Source organism: Contarinia nasturtii, unplaced genomic scaffold (genome assembly GCF_009176525.2).
Source record: "Contarinia nasturtii isolate CC-2019 unplaced genomic scaffold, AAFC_CNas_1.1 Cnas_scaffold_2861, whole genome shotgun sequence".
Lineage (NCBI taxonomy): Eukaryota > Metazoa > Arthropoda > Insecta > Diptera > Cecidomyiidae > Contarinia > Contarinia nasturtii.
This window is the reverse complement of record NW_022200178.1, coordinates 1,051,548-1,067,415: the sequence shown is the minus strand read 5'-3', so window position 1 is coordinate 1,067,415 and position 15,868 is coordinate 1,051,548. Positions and strand designations below refer to the sequence as shown.

Below are 15,868 nucleotides of genomic sequence, written 5' to 3'. Positions count from 1 at the left end.
AAAAAAATTCAAATGGATTCAATTGGCCCAGATTTGTATATCCAAAAACGTCACATTTGCAGGGCTATTGGCCTCGTTTAATTCAATTTTCAAATGAATTTTGAATTAATTTCCAGCAAAACGCTGAACTTGAATTATGTATTCAATAGCACACACAAATAAATATAGACAAAGCGCCAGAGCGTAACAAAACTGGTGAGAATGGAGAAAGTGTCACATTGAGCGTCTACAATGTGTATAAACTTTTTCCATAGAAATCGCTGTATCTAAATAGAAAACGCCATAATTTATGCAAAACACCAAAAAACACATATCAAGAGATAGATCGTCGCCTAGAGAATTTAGCCTACGAAACGATTGAGTGCACAGTTGAGCGCGTGCCACATGTGTTCATTAATGCATGTTGAAACAAACGCTCGATTGCGGCAAAACAACGATGCACGCTAAATAGCAGAAGAAGAAAAAACGTAACAATGTCAGTGTGCGAAACGTTTTTGAAGTTGGTGCAGTTTTTTTTTCGTGGCATTTAAAATATATAAAGTCAATTAAAATGCACTTGTAGCTTCTAAAGTGCGGCTTTGGTTCAACACGACAACAGCATGACTTTACATATGGGATAAAGTCATATGCAAATGTTTGTTCAGTGTGTTATAAAATCGTTGCAATTTGTTGTATTGAATATTTAAATATGGTGTACCGGTAAATGACGTAAATACACTAAGCACTGTGTGTCGTTCGTTTCGATTTAAAAACGAGATAAAAAAACATATATATCGTATACACAAATTGCTACTAAAAGCGTTACTTTTGATTCATTTGCATAATTTTTACACGCTTTCCAACATACATGGGGCTAATTACGTCACTGTTCTATGCACTTGCGGTATTCGTTTGAAACTGAATTGTTTCGGTAGCAAACTGGTTGAAATCAAGCCTTTTGGGAGAGTTGATTGGTATTGATCATTTTAATTTTTGTCTATTAAAACAACGATTTTTGTTGTTAGCAAATTATGAACACTTAACGATCGATCAATGCATCGCAGTAGAATGATATATGAACTCTTGTGCGCGTTATGCGAATTCTCCAGTATTTGTAACCACAAAATTCAATCAAAAAGTCATTGGCACACAATTTACAGTGTTTGACTTATTGCGGTTCAAGAATATTTGAAATTACCATGAAATCATCTTTTAATCGATTATAATTTGTATGTGATATACCGACTTTTCAACAAAAGTTTATTCCATTATCGAAGAAAACTTTTACATTCAACATGTTTGAATACACATGACGCGAATGAGTTCATTCACACTTACATACACTCCCATTCGAATCAGAAGTTTTCCATCGTGTATTGATAAATATGACTGCTTTAAGTTTTTATAGAATCGATTAGAATTGAAATGAAGAATTGCTTATAAAGTTATTTGTGCAGTTTCTGACGTTAAGAAACTCTCTCAATTTGATGATGATTCAAGTGGAGCGTATGCGAATTAAAAGATGTTATTTGAGAACAAAATTAATTATATTCGGAGCTTAGCTAGACAATGATATTCGCTCAATGTGATCAATTCAAAAATTATAATTTATAAAAACTTGAATGCATGAAGCTCTGTTGCAATTTTTTCTCTAAGCAATTTTTTTCTATAAAGCGTGTTACTTTCTTACGTATAATTCGTTGAATATAGACAGTCAAAAAGCGTCAAAATAATAAAAACAACGACAAAAAAGAATATATAAGAGGCTAAGCCTGCCAAACATGTGCTTAATTCAAATTTTCCTTTGTGAAATTAACGAACTGTTTTCGCCATTGATACTTTGTTGTTTTGTTTTTTCATAAAAGGAAAGTAAAAATGAAGCTGAAAATAACTAGTTTGTTCATACTTTTGGTAAGTGAAATCCTTTGTTTGTAAATCAACATTTATTGAAATATCTCTCTTCTCATTTTTATAGGCTTCGGTTACTTTGATAGGTAATTTAAAGCTTATATGTCGAGCAAACGAATTGGTTTTTCATTTAAATAAAATGTCGTTTTTACAGAGGCTATGCATATGGCAGCTTCAAAAAGTAGACTGATTTATATAGCAAATGTTGATGTTGGTTATAGTGAATTTAAAGAAAGCAAAAATATATTGAATGAAGCCGATTGGAAAGCAAGGTATTTTCGATCCTGTCACATGATTTTAGCTGGATAAAATATACTTTTGAATTCTTTCTTTAAAGATGTACGTACAAAAAAGATGGTCTTCCAGACATAAAAAAAGTTAAAATGGTCAGACAGAAGTCCATGCGAAGTGGCAACGTTGATTATAAGTGAGGCGAAAGTTCTTTAATATGATTATTTCATTCCGTATTTATTTTTATTTGGATTTATTTATTTAAGAATTATGAAAAGTGCTGCTGACATAAACGCAATCGTTGCCAGTTATGAAAAGAGTCACAACGAAGCGCTAGAAAAGAACGAAGTAACTTATGACAAGGAATGTTTCAGAAAGTAAGTTCAAGGAAGTTGGACGTACGTTTGGATTTGCACACATTTCTTGTATTTTTATTGCAGAGATAAAGCGCTACTTGAAGAACAAGCTGAGAAATTTTCAAACTTATATACTTCGTAAGTATCATCAATTTATCATGAATCGGGAAATATTAATATATTATTTTCGTCGATAGAACTACCGAAGCCGATAAACGGACACAAATTGAAAACATTTGCGATGACATTTTCACGAATTTGGCCATTATGAGAACCAGCATTTACATGCACAAATGGATAAAAAAGGCAACATCGCTTGTGGCTGCAGTGGGTGGAGCAGTCGTCGGAGGTGTTCCGGGAGCCGCAATCGGAAGTGGTGTCGGTTATCTCGCCGGAAGATCATTCATCAGAAGAAATATATAACTATTCAATTTCAATGCAATGCGATTCTTGTGCAAATTAACGATGATGATAAAATAAAAGAAACAACATTAAATTTGACAAACAATGATTATGTCAACATCACAAAAAGGATGCAAAAAACAGTAACAAATACTGAAACACATTTTGTTCCGCTTGGTTGCTTTCGACCAACGTTGAAGTCATTCTTGCAATTAATCTCTTGCTCAATCTACGATTTTAAAAGGTAGCTATTTTTAATGGAGTACCTATTCAGTATATTGGTGCATTTATTAGAGATCAACTTCTGTCTATCATAAAATATTTAAATGAATAAAAAAAATTGTACCAGACTGACTTTTATGACTGAGAATTATGCTTATAACTTTTAAGCAATAACAAAAAATGAATATGATAATTCAATTGATGCAAATGAGTGCCATAATACAAATGTTGCATCATAATTAATTTAATTTATTCAGACTAAAGATCGTCGAAAAACATGTGGCGTACGTCATTTGAAACGTGTATATAATTCGGTGTGGATCAACAAATTTACGTTTAAATAACACAGAAAATGAAATTATAAATTATAATTTATTACAAAAAACGTAGTTGACAAAAAATAAAATTGAAAAAAGCGCGTCACATTCATAGTCGATGAAAAATTCAAAGTTTATAATTTATCAACAATATAATTTTGCGTCATATTAGTCACAAAAGATGGCAAAATAATACCAAAAAAGAATATATAAGCGAGAACTTCTTGAATGTGTTCCATTTGAATTTTACTGTGTGAAAATAACGATTCATTTTTTTTGTTATTGTTCTCATTTTAGTTAGAAAGAAAATGAAACTCTTAATTACTCTGACTTTTCTATTTGGACTTTTGGCAAGTGAAAACTTTTCCATTTTGTGTCTGAACATTTATAACATTTTTTCTTCATTTTTTCTTCATTTTTATAGGCTTCAGTTATCATGATAGGTTAATTTCAAAAAATAATTTCTATTATTTCAAAACGTAATTAATTTTTCATCATAAAATGATTTTTTTAAATCTATTTGCAGAACACTCAAAAAGTGGAATGGTTTTCATAGCGAATGTTCAAGTTGATGAAAGTGTTGTTAAAACTTCCAAAATTGAATTGGGTCATAGTGCTTGGATGGAAAGGTATATTCATCTTCAATTCTACAACATTTTTCATGTAATACAATACATTTTGCGACTCTATAGATGCACTTATAAGGAAGATAGAATTCGAGATCTGGCCAAAGTTAAACTGGTCAGACAGAAATCCTTGCGAACCGCAAATGTAGACAGAGGGTGAATAGAAGACTTCGTGAATTTATTATTATGAACATTTATTCATCTATTTATTCATTTAGCATTTTGAACTGCATTCAATGTGTAAATCGGGTAATCGACACTTTTGAGAAAAGACATAATAACGTTGGGAAAAAAATACCAAACGGTATTTACGATATCGGTTTATATAACAAGTAAACAACAGAAAAAAGAAATAGCTCCCGGGTATTTTTACAATTTTCACTTATTTTGCAGAGATATTGCGCAGTTTGTGATAGAAGCTAACATACTTTCAGATATATACATTTCGTATGATATTTTGTTTTGCTTATTGATTTCATTCGTTAAATAATTTTATTTTTCCGAATAGAACTACCGAAGGCGCTAAACGGACACAAATTGAAAACATTTGTGAAGACATTTTCACAAATATGGCAATTATGAGATCTAGCATTTATATACACACATGGATTCCAAAGGCAACCGCAGCTGTAACAGGAATAGCTGGTGCATTTATCGGCGGACCACCTGGAGCGGCTTTCGGAACTGGTATGGGATACTTGGTCGGAAAATCGTTTATCAGAAAGGATCAATGATTTCAATAGATTAACGATTTCAATAAATATTTATATAGAACTGATGTTTAGTTGTTATTCCCGAATTATTAATGTAAATTGATCGAAAAACGAGTCCTTGCGATAAATAGTTAGGGAATGGCGTTCATTGTTTTTACCAAATGTTTTATTTTCGCAAAATATTGACAAAGTTTGGGTAATCGTCCTATTAAAATTGAATACAAATACCACGATGTTATTTGAGTAAACATTTACAATATCATCACTTATATAAACAATGGCAATCATTTGTTTCGAAGTTTTATACCTTTATTGGTTTATTGAGAGTAATTGAAATGTGAATTTCGTTCCCTTCATAACTCACTTGGAGTGCAATAATATTTTCGCTTATTAAACACACAAAGCTTACATTTATTGCTACACAATCGCCTGTGTATTCTATTTATTTCAAACAGACAATATAAAAAGCGAGCCCTTGTTGTTTTCACACGAATCATTGAACTACTAAGTATTGTTTTTATTTCTAAAGCTCCGTCTCACCTCCTGAGCTGTGTGGAATTTGGCAAAATCAATTCGTTTTAAAAACATTTGTTAAGAGAATTTCCCATAAAATCAACAACAAAGAAAGTCCAATGCGATAGCATAGGTGCTAAAATAAACATGAAGCCTAAGCTAGATTAATGTGTGAACCATATAGACGAATAGCCGATAGAGGCGTAAAGATCAAAGCAATTGAGATGGTTCTCATAATGTGAATATTCACAAATTCACACATTTCCATAAAAGCGATTGGTGTGGCACATTGAGCACACAGCTTTGTTCCATTGCAAATGTGCATAATTCTTTTGTGATGTGCCCTTTTCATCCATTTTTATTTATATCTATTCCAGCTATTTTCAATTGCACACTGGATTTTTATGATGCGATGAAATAAAACATAATTTAAATAAAAAAACATCGACAAACGAACTAAGGCTGAGGTAAATAAACACATCGGCTCCAAAATAGAAACTGAACATCAAAAGACGACTGCATCCAGTTATCAATATGAATCACCATCACGATACTTTAATCAAATATACATTGCTTCGCATCGACTGCAGCAACTAACATCTGCTGCAGCAAAAAAAATGCGATCATAGATCAAAATTTAATGGAAGCCGATGCAAATACATCTTTTCGCATCCATTCCATATTTTCGAAACGATCCCGAATGGATTCGACTTCTCTGCGCCATTTTTAGTGCTTAGTCGGACAGTTTCTCGCGTAATGCTAAATTAAAATTACACATATAAATAAATGAAGAAGATAATAAAAGTGCATACGAACACAGTGAACAAAAATAAATTCATAAAAGCGTCTAACGTTTGGCTCTCTCGGTCTTTTTGATGCACTGCGCCATTCCAATCTTCGCGTTGCATTCTCGTTCTAATAACTAGCTTAAATAAACATCACGAATCTGAATGCATAATATAGTGTATGTATTATTCTTTGTTGGTCTCGAAGATTTTGTGCTATTAAAACTTATGAATTTTTAGAGCTACGGCGAAAAAAACAACAACAACACACAACGTTCATCATTTTCTGTATATGGTTATATACCCGGTGCGCACGAGTTCCATTTGACATGTCGAGGAGTGTGTGCGAGCCGAGAAATAGAATAACCGCTAATTTATACCTCGATGTGTGAATTTATGGAAGTTCAGTACACATTTCAACATTTTCAAACGATCGTTAATATTTTATGGGTCCAATGGCTCTCTTTTGCCCGGTTTTAAGGTGCTGCCATAAATTCTTACGTTTTGCTTCTACTAATTTTGTTTCCGCCTTTTGTAAGCACTAAATTAAGAAGTTTGAGAATCGACATTCATAATAATAGATTTTATTAGAAATGTTTTACTTCAATTACTCGATGAGGCATGAGGGTTAAGAAAAAACGGTCAATTACGGCTTTTGTGGAAATTCAAACAATCAAACGGCGCCCGGTTCCTTTTTTTACAGAAATAATTCGTACATTCGTGTTGAAAAGTGAAATAATGAAGGTAACAAAACAGGTAAACCTTCACTTTTTCCGTAAAACATTTGTTAGCCTCAATGAGTTTCATTTTTGAAGAGGAAAAAAAGATAAAATGCCTTTTCAAATAGATATAATGGACCATTATTAACCATTTCAATTTGTTGGCAGTGGTTTTTCAACAATTTCAATAGTTAAAATTTATCGAAATCAATGCGTGCTAAGCTAAGCATTGCTTACTGTCTATACAATTGTGAAATCAGTTTTAAAATCAATTTCTATCGGTGATTTCAATCTACCTACAAAAATGGCGATGAAAATAAGCGATAAACATACTCTGTGTACAATTGAATGTTGTTGGATACGTACACATGTTCATTCGGTGGCATAAATTTCACCACAAAATAAATGATTGGTCAATGAAATGGCATAAATGTTATTTTTTCCCATTGACATTCTTGTTCGATTGCAACCGGACAAGTTGAGCGCTGATCAAATGTGATTTTTGTGTCCAATACGAATGCCGAACAACAGGAAAACATGAAAGTATTTATTTGTTTATCTCTCTCTCTTCCTCTCTTTCCACCTCTCTTCGTGTTCTTTGGCACATTGAATGGATATTGAAGTGCGCTTCGGTGCCGCGCAAATGAAGAATAAAAATGATTTAATCATTTGTTGGTGCTCGATTGTCGTGTTGCAGTCGTTGTTGTCATTCATTCATCAAACATTCCATATGCCATATACGGACGACTTGATTGTTGACTGAGTGATTTATGGTGCAGAATTCAATTTGACGCAGTTATATGTTGGTCGCTCTTACTAGTGTGCTCATTGAATATAATTTATGGATTTTTTTGGTTTGCATCATGTTTACATGGGATTGTTGTTGTGTCCACAATCAAAACAAAGAACTACCAGTATAATTTGAATTTCTTTTTTTTCTCGTAAAAAAACAACTCTTCCGAAAGATTAAGTGCGTCGAAAAGTGCAGCGAAAAATTCAATTTGTTTATTCTACTGTATTTGGACATTTACATTGAGCCGGATTTGCTGACATGCGGATAATTCACCGAAAACATTCAATCCAAGCATTTTTCAGTTTATTCTTATTTAAATGTCTAAATATTTATGTTGCACGACTCTATGGTACCAGCACACCAACTGCACTGATGCAAAACAATGAAGCAAAATGAAGTTATCGCAGAGTTAAACAATGCAAAAATCTCTGTGAGCCGAACGAAAAACGTTAGAAAAAAAAAGTTGCGTTCGGGAAAGGAAATTGTTCGCATTCTTGCCGAGAATGGGCACGCAATGGTCGGGATAGTCAAAATGCGATTCGATGCCGTGACTTCAGTCATCGCCACCAAAAATGGCAGTGGCTAAGGTCATGGCACTCATACGCTTCATTCGGCGTTCGAACTTCAAAATATACATTGTTATATTGATTCAACTACTGACAACAATATCAATAAGAGCTGCAAATCTTTCTCCTTTATCTTCACTGTACTTGTGTTGCATTTTCTGTGGCTAAAATTCGTTTTTTCCTTTCTTCGGTTGCAAGTGCAGTATTTGCCACTGTTCATTTGTCTGCACTTTTTTTGAGTTTTTTTTTAAGGGGGCTTTGTGTGTGTGCAATTTGCAAGCATAAATTCCGTCAAGACTATGCAATTCGTGTTTATTATATGCAATAAATGGCAGTGGCAATCGGTAGTTTGTTGAATTATTGCTGGAGGACTGCGTTTTTCTTGAAAATCATTTCGACGAAGATTCAATGATGCGCCTCGCTTTTTGATTCGTGGTTTTTTCGCTTTCCATTGTTTGGCATTCATGTGCACCATTAGCAGTAAGTGAAAGAACAATTGCCTCCGTGTTTCACAACTAATCGCCAATTTTCAAGCTCAATTTTGTGCAATTTTCTACACAGAGAGACATAAAGGAGAAAAAAAGAGGAAAGAGAGAGAGAGAAGCAGAATACGATAAAGCGCAAAAGAATGCACTTCTAAAGTGGTGATTAGATTGAGAAAATTCCACGTAATTATAGAAATTTTTGCGGTTATTTACGTTTCTATTTGCGCCCTTTCTTACGAAAATGACAGCAACCAGCACAGAAAATGTGTCTAATCGCCATTTTCAATCTACATATCTGTTGATTGAAATAGTCAACACACACACAGCACTGACGGATTTAAGTGAATGCGGGTACCTTCGTTTCCATTTTACAAAACGACGCCTGTTTACCCGTTGAAAATGAAATGTTTAAGTCGATTAAAAAAGATATCAATCAACTACTAAATGCCATGGAAAATTGGCCACCATTTAATTAATGCCAATGAAAATAATGGTTTCAAGAATGAATGGCAAACAAAAAATCCGCACATTCATATCGGCTCGGACAATCTAGAATATTTTCATTTTCAATAATGACTTTACATTAATTTTTCCATCATTTATGATAAAGCAATCACTTAATTGAGTGACTCACATTGAAATTTACAACGATATTTCGAGTAAATTGAATATATACGGAATATTTAATGAATTCATTTTTATTTCACACTACCCACCCCGCACACACACACGCGCTTCCACACAGAAAAATATTTCCAATATATTTTCATCCGAAAATCATTTATTTTATTTATTGTGTGAGTTGTGACAGTAAAACCAAACTAACTGTTGAAAATGTAATATGAATAATTCATCCGATACGTGTAGGTTTGACCAGTTGCCAATGCTCTTTAACATATCAATTTATGCAGTTTTAACGCCAAAAAATGTCATGAGGAAAAGTCATTAATAATAACAATTTTCATTACTTGCAATAAATTTATTAATATGAATATGTGTCTTTGTGTTTGTGCCTGTGTCTGCGTTTTCAGTTGCAATAACATCGGGTATTCTGTAGAATGGAAAAATGATAGCTATAAAATACCATCGGGCAGACTGCAATATACGAATTCTGTTTAAATAACATCATAAAATAAAATCGAAGCATGAAACAGTCGAATGGTATGATGGAGCAGAAAAACATCGAACAAAATTACTCATGACCAACGAAAAAAAAGAATGCATGGTTTGAAAGTGAAAAAACAAACAATTTCGTCATGTTTATTATGGTCCCGGCATTCAATTATTAGCATTCGTTTTGGATGCTGTTTGAAATCATTTATAGAATGACGAACGGGCCAATAAACGAATCAAATGAGAAAAAAATGACGAGATTTTGCATCTGCATCGAAAATTCAATAATTTCCAAAGCGACCGCTTTGTCAGAATTTGAAAAACAAAAAATGAAATGAAAGAATTCGGTTTGGTGTTTTCGGTGTTGCAGCAAGAGGGCTCAGGGCGTATAAAATGCATGCAAACCATGAAAATTAACAGATTTATGCTTGAAGGCTTTAAATTAAACGCAAAATTGTTTCGGAAAAATCGTTTAAAATCACTGCAGTTTGTGTTTTGGGTGTATCAACGACGAACAAAAAAAAGTCATCGGAATTTTTGTTCAATTATACGGTTTATTTCAATTCCACCTGCACTGATATTTGATTTTCAATTTCGAGTAATGCAAAAATATCCAATATGATCTCGTTTCGCGGAAAAAAATGTATTTACGTGAAAATCGTTCATTTTTTTTCGGTTCGATAAATTCTAAAATGTTTTTTTTTTCTTCGGTGATTTGACATTTTCACTAAAATTCCGAGAATTTTTTTCGGTTTGGTTAACGAGGAAAAACTCACCGTATTCAATGTTGTGTCAACCGTAGCATAAACTGGTTCATTGCCATCTGATTCGCTGAAACTGGATCGTGATGAAACTGATTCGCAACGTGGTCGTTCATTTAGCCGAACAATCGATTGACTTTCACGATTTTGCACTAATTTTGTTTCGCCATTTGTTTGCAAATGATTTTCATTCGTTTCATTTGGTTCGGTTTCGAAAATCTCAACGGATTTCACAATATCATTATGATTGTGGTCAAGATCAATGATTTCGCGTGGTTTTGTTTCGCTTACAATAACATTTTCGTTTATATCACATTCAACAACTAATTCTAATGGCGTTTTCGATAACAATTCACTGTCACTTTGTACAAGACGTTCTGGTCGTTCCTTATCATCATCGCCATCCAAATCGATGGCATCGTCTTCGCTGTAGCATCGTTCCCGTTCAAAATCGGCATTCATTTGCTCTTTGGTTAATTTGGATGCATTTAAAATGCCCGACACTGATTTTGCAGCTTGAATTGCTGGATCGCTGTCGCTTTCATGGATGCGCAATTCAATCGTTGGTTCACTGTGAATATCGACGACAATGCTTCGATTCATGAAACCATTGGCACCATCGTCGTCGAATGATTCTTCGATTTTCAGAATTTCATCGTATGACAATTGACTTTTGTCACTGAATGTATTATTTGTATCGATTGTCAGACCCGGGCTATCACCACATATTGCTGGCTCATCGACTGTTGTATTGCTTAGCACATTGAATGCATCGCTGATCGATGGTGATGTGGCCGATGCATGATCGGGTTCATCAACGTTCGATGTTTTTATAATTGGAATTTTCAATGCGATTGCAATGTCTTCATCCGAATCCGATAGTTCGATATCATTTGATTGATCACGAAGGCGTTCCAATGATCTTGTTCGTCGTCTTTTCTGCTTTCGTTCGACATTTGATGGCGCCACGGCTTGGTCTTCGGTGTCATGTTTGCTATCATCTGCGTTGGGGTCATCTCGTTTGATTGGCGGTGGTGGTGGTGGTGGTACTGGCGGTGGAACTGGTAATGGCCGTTTTATCGCTCTTGGTGACAACGGCAATGCAAATGAGTTCGCCTGTTTTTCATCGCATTTTTCCAAATTGGCAAATTTTTGCCGATTATAATTGTGCGCATATACATTTGGGAATGTGTGTTTCTCACCACCTTTTGCCCATTGTTGTGCGATTATATAACTCGTATCTGTATAACGTATTTTCGCCTGAAGGAAAATTTAAGTGATTAGAACATAAAGTTAAATTGAATAAGTTTTTAAGTGTTTTTTTCTTTCCTTTTTTTTACTTCTTCGCCGTTTAGTTTTATTTGATTTTCAAATTTAAGTTTTTTTCTCTTCAAATCAATGTTCAAAGCCAATTTTAACTTGGAGCCAGAATTTAATTGATTTTTTTTTTACTACAACTGCAACCGAAATGCATTTGTCTCAGAAGAATCACGAAAAATAAACAAAACTTCAATTTTTTCTTCGGTTCTTGTGTGTAAAACGCATAGATCCCAAAAACCAAACGTTGAATGAATTTGTTTGTAAATCGTTAAAAGACTCATAAATCAGAATCATTTTTCAGTCAATTTGTTTGAAAGTCACACCTTTAATTGTGATTTCCATTATGAGTGTTGTATGCGGCGCGTCAGACGTTAAAAAAGACTGTATGGTTTCTTTTGAAAGATTGCGGTGTCGTATGTTAGAAGAAGAGTCTCGTTAGAACGATAAATGAAATGTGCACGGGTCAATGAGATTGAAGGCCATTCGGTCGGTACCACATTACTCATCAGTCGAGTGAAATATGTTCATTTTTTCCCCTCTCGAAATGAAGAAATCTCGGCAGAGAAAAAAAAAGTTTTAAATGAAACATTATGTTGAAGAAAAGAAGAAACAACAACCAAAAAAAAATCGCCGAAACAACAAAGAATCGTATGAAACACGTTGAATTGAATATGTGATTAGTACGAAAGCCGTACGCGCGCATGGTATTCAATGCAAAAGCAGAAAAACGTGTTTCATTCATTCAATTATCTCGTTGCAGAGATCGGTTTTCGCATGAAGTTCTAGTTGATGTTGTAATCGGAGTAGAAGAGGTTGTGAGCTTCGCCAAACTATATTGTGTGATTCATGTTGTTTCAGTCGTACCAGTCCAACCGACGATTTCACTGTATTTGGTATTCAATTAACATTTTGAATTTTGTTTCAATTTCCCTGGTATTGTGGTTTTCGAAGCACACAACAAAAGACACACACAGCCCGAATAATGGTGCTAGTTATTTTCAATTTGAAAGCGCGTAGTGCGCGAGCGCGCGCTTTCATGCATTTGCAATTAAATGCATTTCTCTTAGCTCTTTTTCTATCAAGATATTAAAAATCAACAGTAATTGCCATTTTAGCCCCATTTTTCGCATCACAAATGAATTGCTGGTAGAAAAGTTCACTAAAAAAGGCGGCATTCATTTATTTAATGGCAACTAAATTAAATGAAATTTCAAAGCAATGAGCACAAACGCCAATTTAACAGTAACATGCTCTTTTTATGCATAGATTTAAATCAGTCGAAGCTGTTCTGCGATTTACGACCGCAAATTGTAAATTCATACTGAATTGAGCCCAAGAAATCAATGAAAAATTTACTCCAAATTTCAAATGGATGACCCGGTGGCTGTAGCAGAAAAACAATGTACTACCAACACGCGACTTAATTAACAAGCCGATTTTATTTACCTTTGATTCAAAGGCTTTGAAGAAAAGTCGCGTACCGACAATCAACCGATGAATTTAAAATACGAAAATTGCGCTTTTTTGGCGAAGCTACCACGGTATGTAGAAAGTATGTGCTGCGGTTTTTTTTTGTCTGAATAAACATATTTTTTTTCCCACTATCAGCAAATTGAATCTGTGATTTCTTTTACTTAGTGAATTCATTAAAGCGAGAGGTTTATAGGAAAATTCGACGAAAGACGGTAAGTCTTAAAAGAGGTTGTGCCTTAAAAGAAAATAGACGCATCGAGTGAATGGAACATTATTTGCTAAAAAGGAAGATGTTAACCGCATTATCCTTCCCATTGAATTTTTAATTTATGCAAATTACTTGAATCAACAGAGATGCTTCCATTGAAGCAACAGATTTATCCGATAAAGAGTTCTTGGCCATCGCATACGTAGATGGTATACCTAAATGAATATTCTACTTTCTTTTAAATGGAAAAAAAGAAATTGTGAAATTAGAATGAATAAAGCGAAATGATTGCCAGCGATAGCTCAAAAAGTCAATGTTCCGCATAAATTCGACTATAATATGGTCAAATAAAATGTTATTTCAGTGCCAAAAATGGAGTGTAGATTGAAGTCATAAAACGACCAAGCTATATTTTTCATTCCCAATTTTGCTTAAATTTATGTCAATGCGATCATTTAAAAAACACTTTGATTTGGTGAATTGAAATTGCCTCTCCTTTCAAATCGACGTATTGCTTGGCGCTTAAAATACGAGCGTGGGCTCATAGCGGATCGACTGACCCACGCCAAAATTAGCGAACGGAAATAACTTTGTTATAAAAGTATTCTTTTATATTGAGAAAGTTCAAATATTTAAGAAAAAAACGTTAAAATTGGCACGATCTAATGTAACGTTATTAAATGATCGAGGTCTAATTGATGCTGCCATACAAACACCGATTTGTTTATTTTTCGTGCTTTGAAAATCTAATTATTTACCAATTTTTCAACGAACACATTTCTTTCCTTCTGTTTTGCCATCTGCGCATCGCATCTGCCTGATTGGCATCAGGTATGTTACAACAACACAAACTTAATTTTTTTTTTCGCTTTTGAAAATGATTCGTAAGATACACGTGTAAGAAGAAGTAAAAAAAAACCACTGAGAAAGAAAAATGAAATTGATGACCACTCACCGATAAATCCATGTTTGTGATATGATCAGCGCGCTAAATGCCACTCAAACAACATCTCGTCACATTCTGTTATCTGTTGTTGTTATTCGATGTAAACCGTATTTGGCATTGATCAAATTTGGCCGCGCTATTTTCTGAATGAAGTCGGCGGATTCCTTTCCCACATTGCCACACAAACACTTGTTCTTTCTGGCAAAGCCGCACAAACAAAAATCCACTTAATTAAATTCGTACGTCCAACGCACACTCGATCCACAACACAATTTTTTGTTCAGTTCAGTAAACGGAGGCAATATATTGCAATTTTGTGCGTATTATTCTTTGGAATTCACTTGATCTTTTTTATATATTTCATTCACACGGTTGATACTATTGTTATTGCACTGTATTTCTTGATGAAGTTTATATTCACTGGTTGTGCGTTCTTTGTTTTGATTTCTCACTCGTTAGTTCATCATAATTGACTCATCACTCCTAAAAACACAATCGAATGGGAAAAAATGATAAAAAGTGTGTTTAAATAACACACATACACATAACAAATATTCACAATTGATTTGCTTTTAAACGAGACTCTAAGTTAAACGTAATAAAACAATTTGCTTTAATTTTAAACGTTGTGCCGCATTCATTCACCGATTGTATGTTTATCGTTTCAATTCGTTTTTATTTTTACTTTGCTCGGGTAATAAACAAAAACGTTGCACTCTTATTATCTGTCTGATTGAGATGCTAAACAAATTTATTTAGCCGCTGACAGCCAGCAACGATCGCGTCGCGTTCCTTCCATTTGATTCTATTGTCTTTGAACGACTGAAACGCAAAACGTTGTGCTGCTGCTGCTGTGGCTGTTTGTTGTTGATGATCATCACCAAACGTCGCCTTCGTCGTCATAACGATGAAACAATTACATAGACAAGCGTGAATTAGTTTGTTTTGAAACCGAAATTGTTCAGTCAGGTGAGAAGCAAAATATAATAACAATCACCGAGCTTCAAAGCGGGGATTTACGTAGGCTTGAAATCACCTTAAAATTATAGTGGCAAGTGATGACCTTATATACAATGGAATGAACGATTAAAAATTAACGACTAAAAACCATTCTTCGATGTTTCTTCTCTATCTCCCGCTCTCGCTTCTTTCATATGGTGTGTGTATATTATAACAATACCGCCACCAACTTAAACACTTGATCACCTGAATGCAATCAAATCAAATTGGCCGTTTGAAATGCAATCGGCTTTTGCCTCGAATAAAAATCGATTGAAATTTATTGTATTGGCGCGCTTGAAATCAATCAACTAATCTTATATAGCGGCTTAAAGAGGAAAAAAACGAAACAAGTTCGTGTTTTGAAAGCCGCGCGCACCGATACAGGCTAAATGTGTGACTGAGCACCAATGGAATTATGTATTTTTTTTTT

At 34.1% G+C, this 15,868-nt stretch overlaps 3 protein-coding genes across 8 annotated transcripts in view; 2 read left to right on the top strand and 1 right to left on the bottom strand.

The window, feature by feature from the left end:
- LOC116349303 overlaps window positions 1-15,868 on the bottom strand; it is a 169,534-nt gene that overhangs the window by 72,653 nt on the left and 81,013 nt on the right. Inside the window, exons 2-3 of one of the 6 annotated variants that reach the window (XM_031780677.1) lie at window positions 14,446-14,919; window positions 10,505-11,749 (exon numbers count right to left, since the gene is read on the bottom strand). The exons of the other annotated variants lie outside the window; for them this stretch is intronic. Of the exons in view, the coding sequence (XP_031636537.1) occupies window positions 10,505-11,749; window positions 14,446-14,457 (1,257 nt within the window). The 5' untranslated portion in view covers window positions 14,458-14,919. The remainder of the gene's footprint in view (window positions 1-10,504; window positions 11,750-14,445; window positions 14,920-15,868) is intronic. 6 annotated transcript variants of the gene reach the window in all.
- Window positions 1,776-2,982, top strand: LOC116349307. The gene is made up of 7 exons (XM_031780686.1): window positions 1,776-1,890; window positions 1,955-1,973; window positions 2,042-2,159; window positions 2,225-2,314; window positions 2,385-2,495; window positions 2,559-2,612; window positions 2,672-2,982. Exons 1-7 carry the CDS (start codon window positions 1,855-1,857, stop codon window positions 2,895-2,897), a joined length of 654 nt encoding a protein of 217 aa, XP_031636546.1. The 5' UTR covers window positions 1,776-1,854; the 3' UTR covers window positions 2,898-2,982.
- On the top strand, window positions 3,660-5,038 carry LOC116349309. Its single transcript, XM_031780688.1, has 7 exons — window positions 3,660-3,765; window positions 3,840-3,858; window positions 3,942-4,044; window positions 4,108-4,197; window positions 4,260-4,373; window positions 4,435-4,488; window positions 4,550-5,038. Exons 1-7 carry the CDS (start codon window positions 3,724-3,726, stop codon window positions 4,773-4,775), a joined length of 648 nt encoding a protein of 215 aa, XP_031636548.1. The 5' UTR covers window positions 3,660-3,723; the 3' UTR covers window positions 4,776-5,038.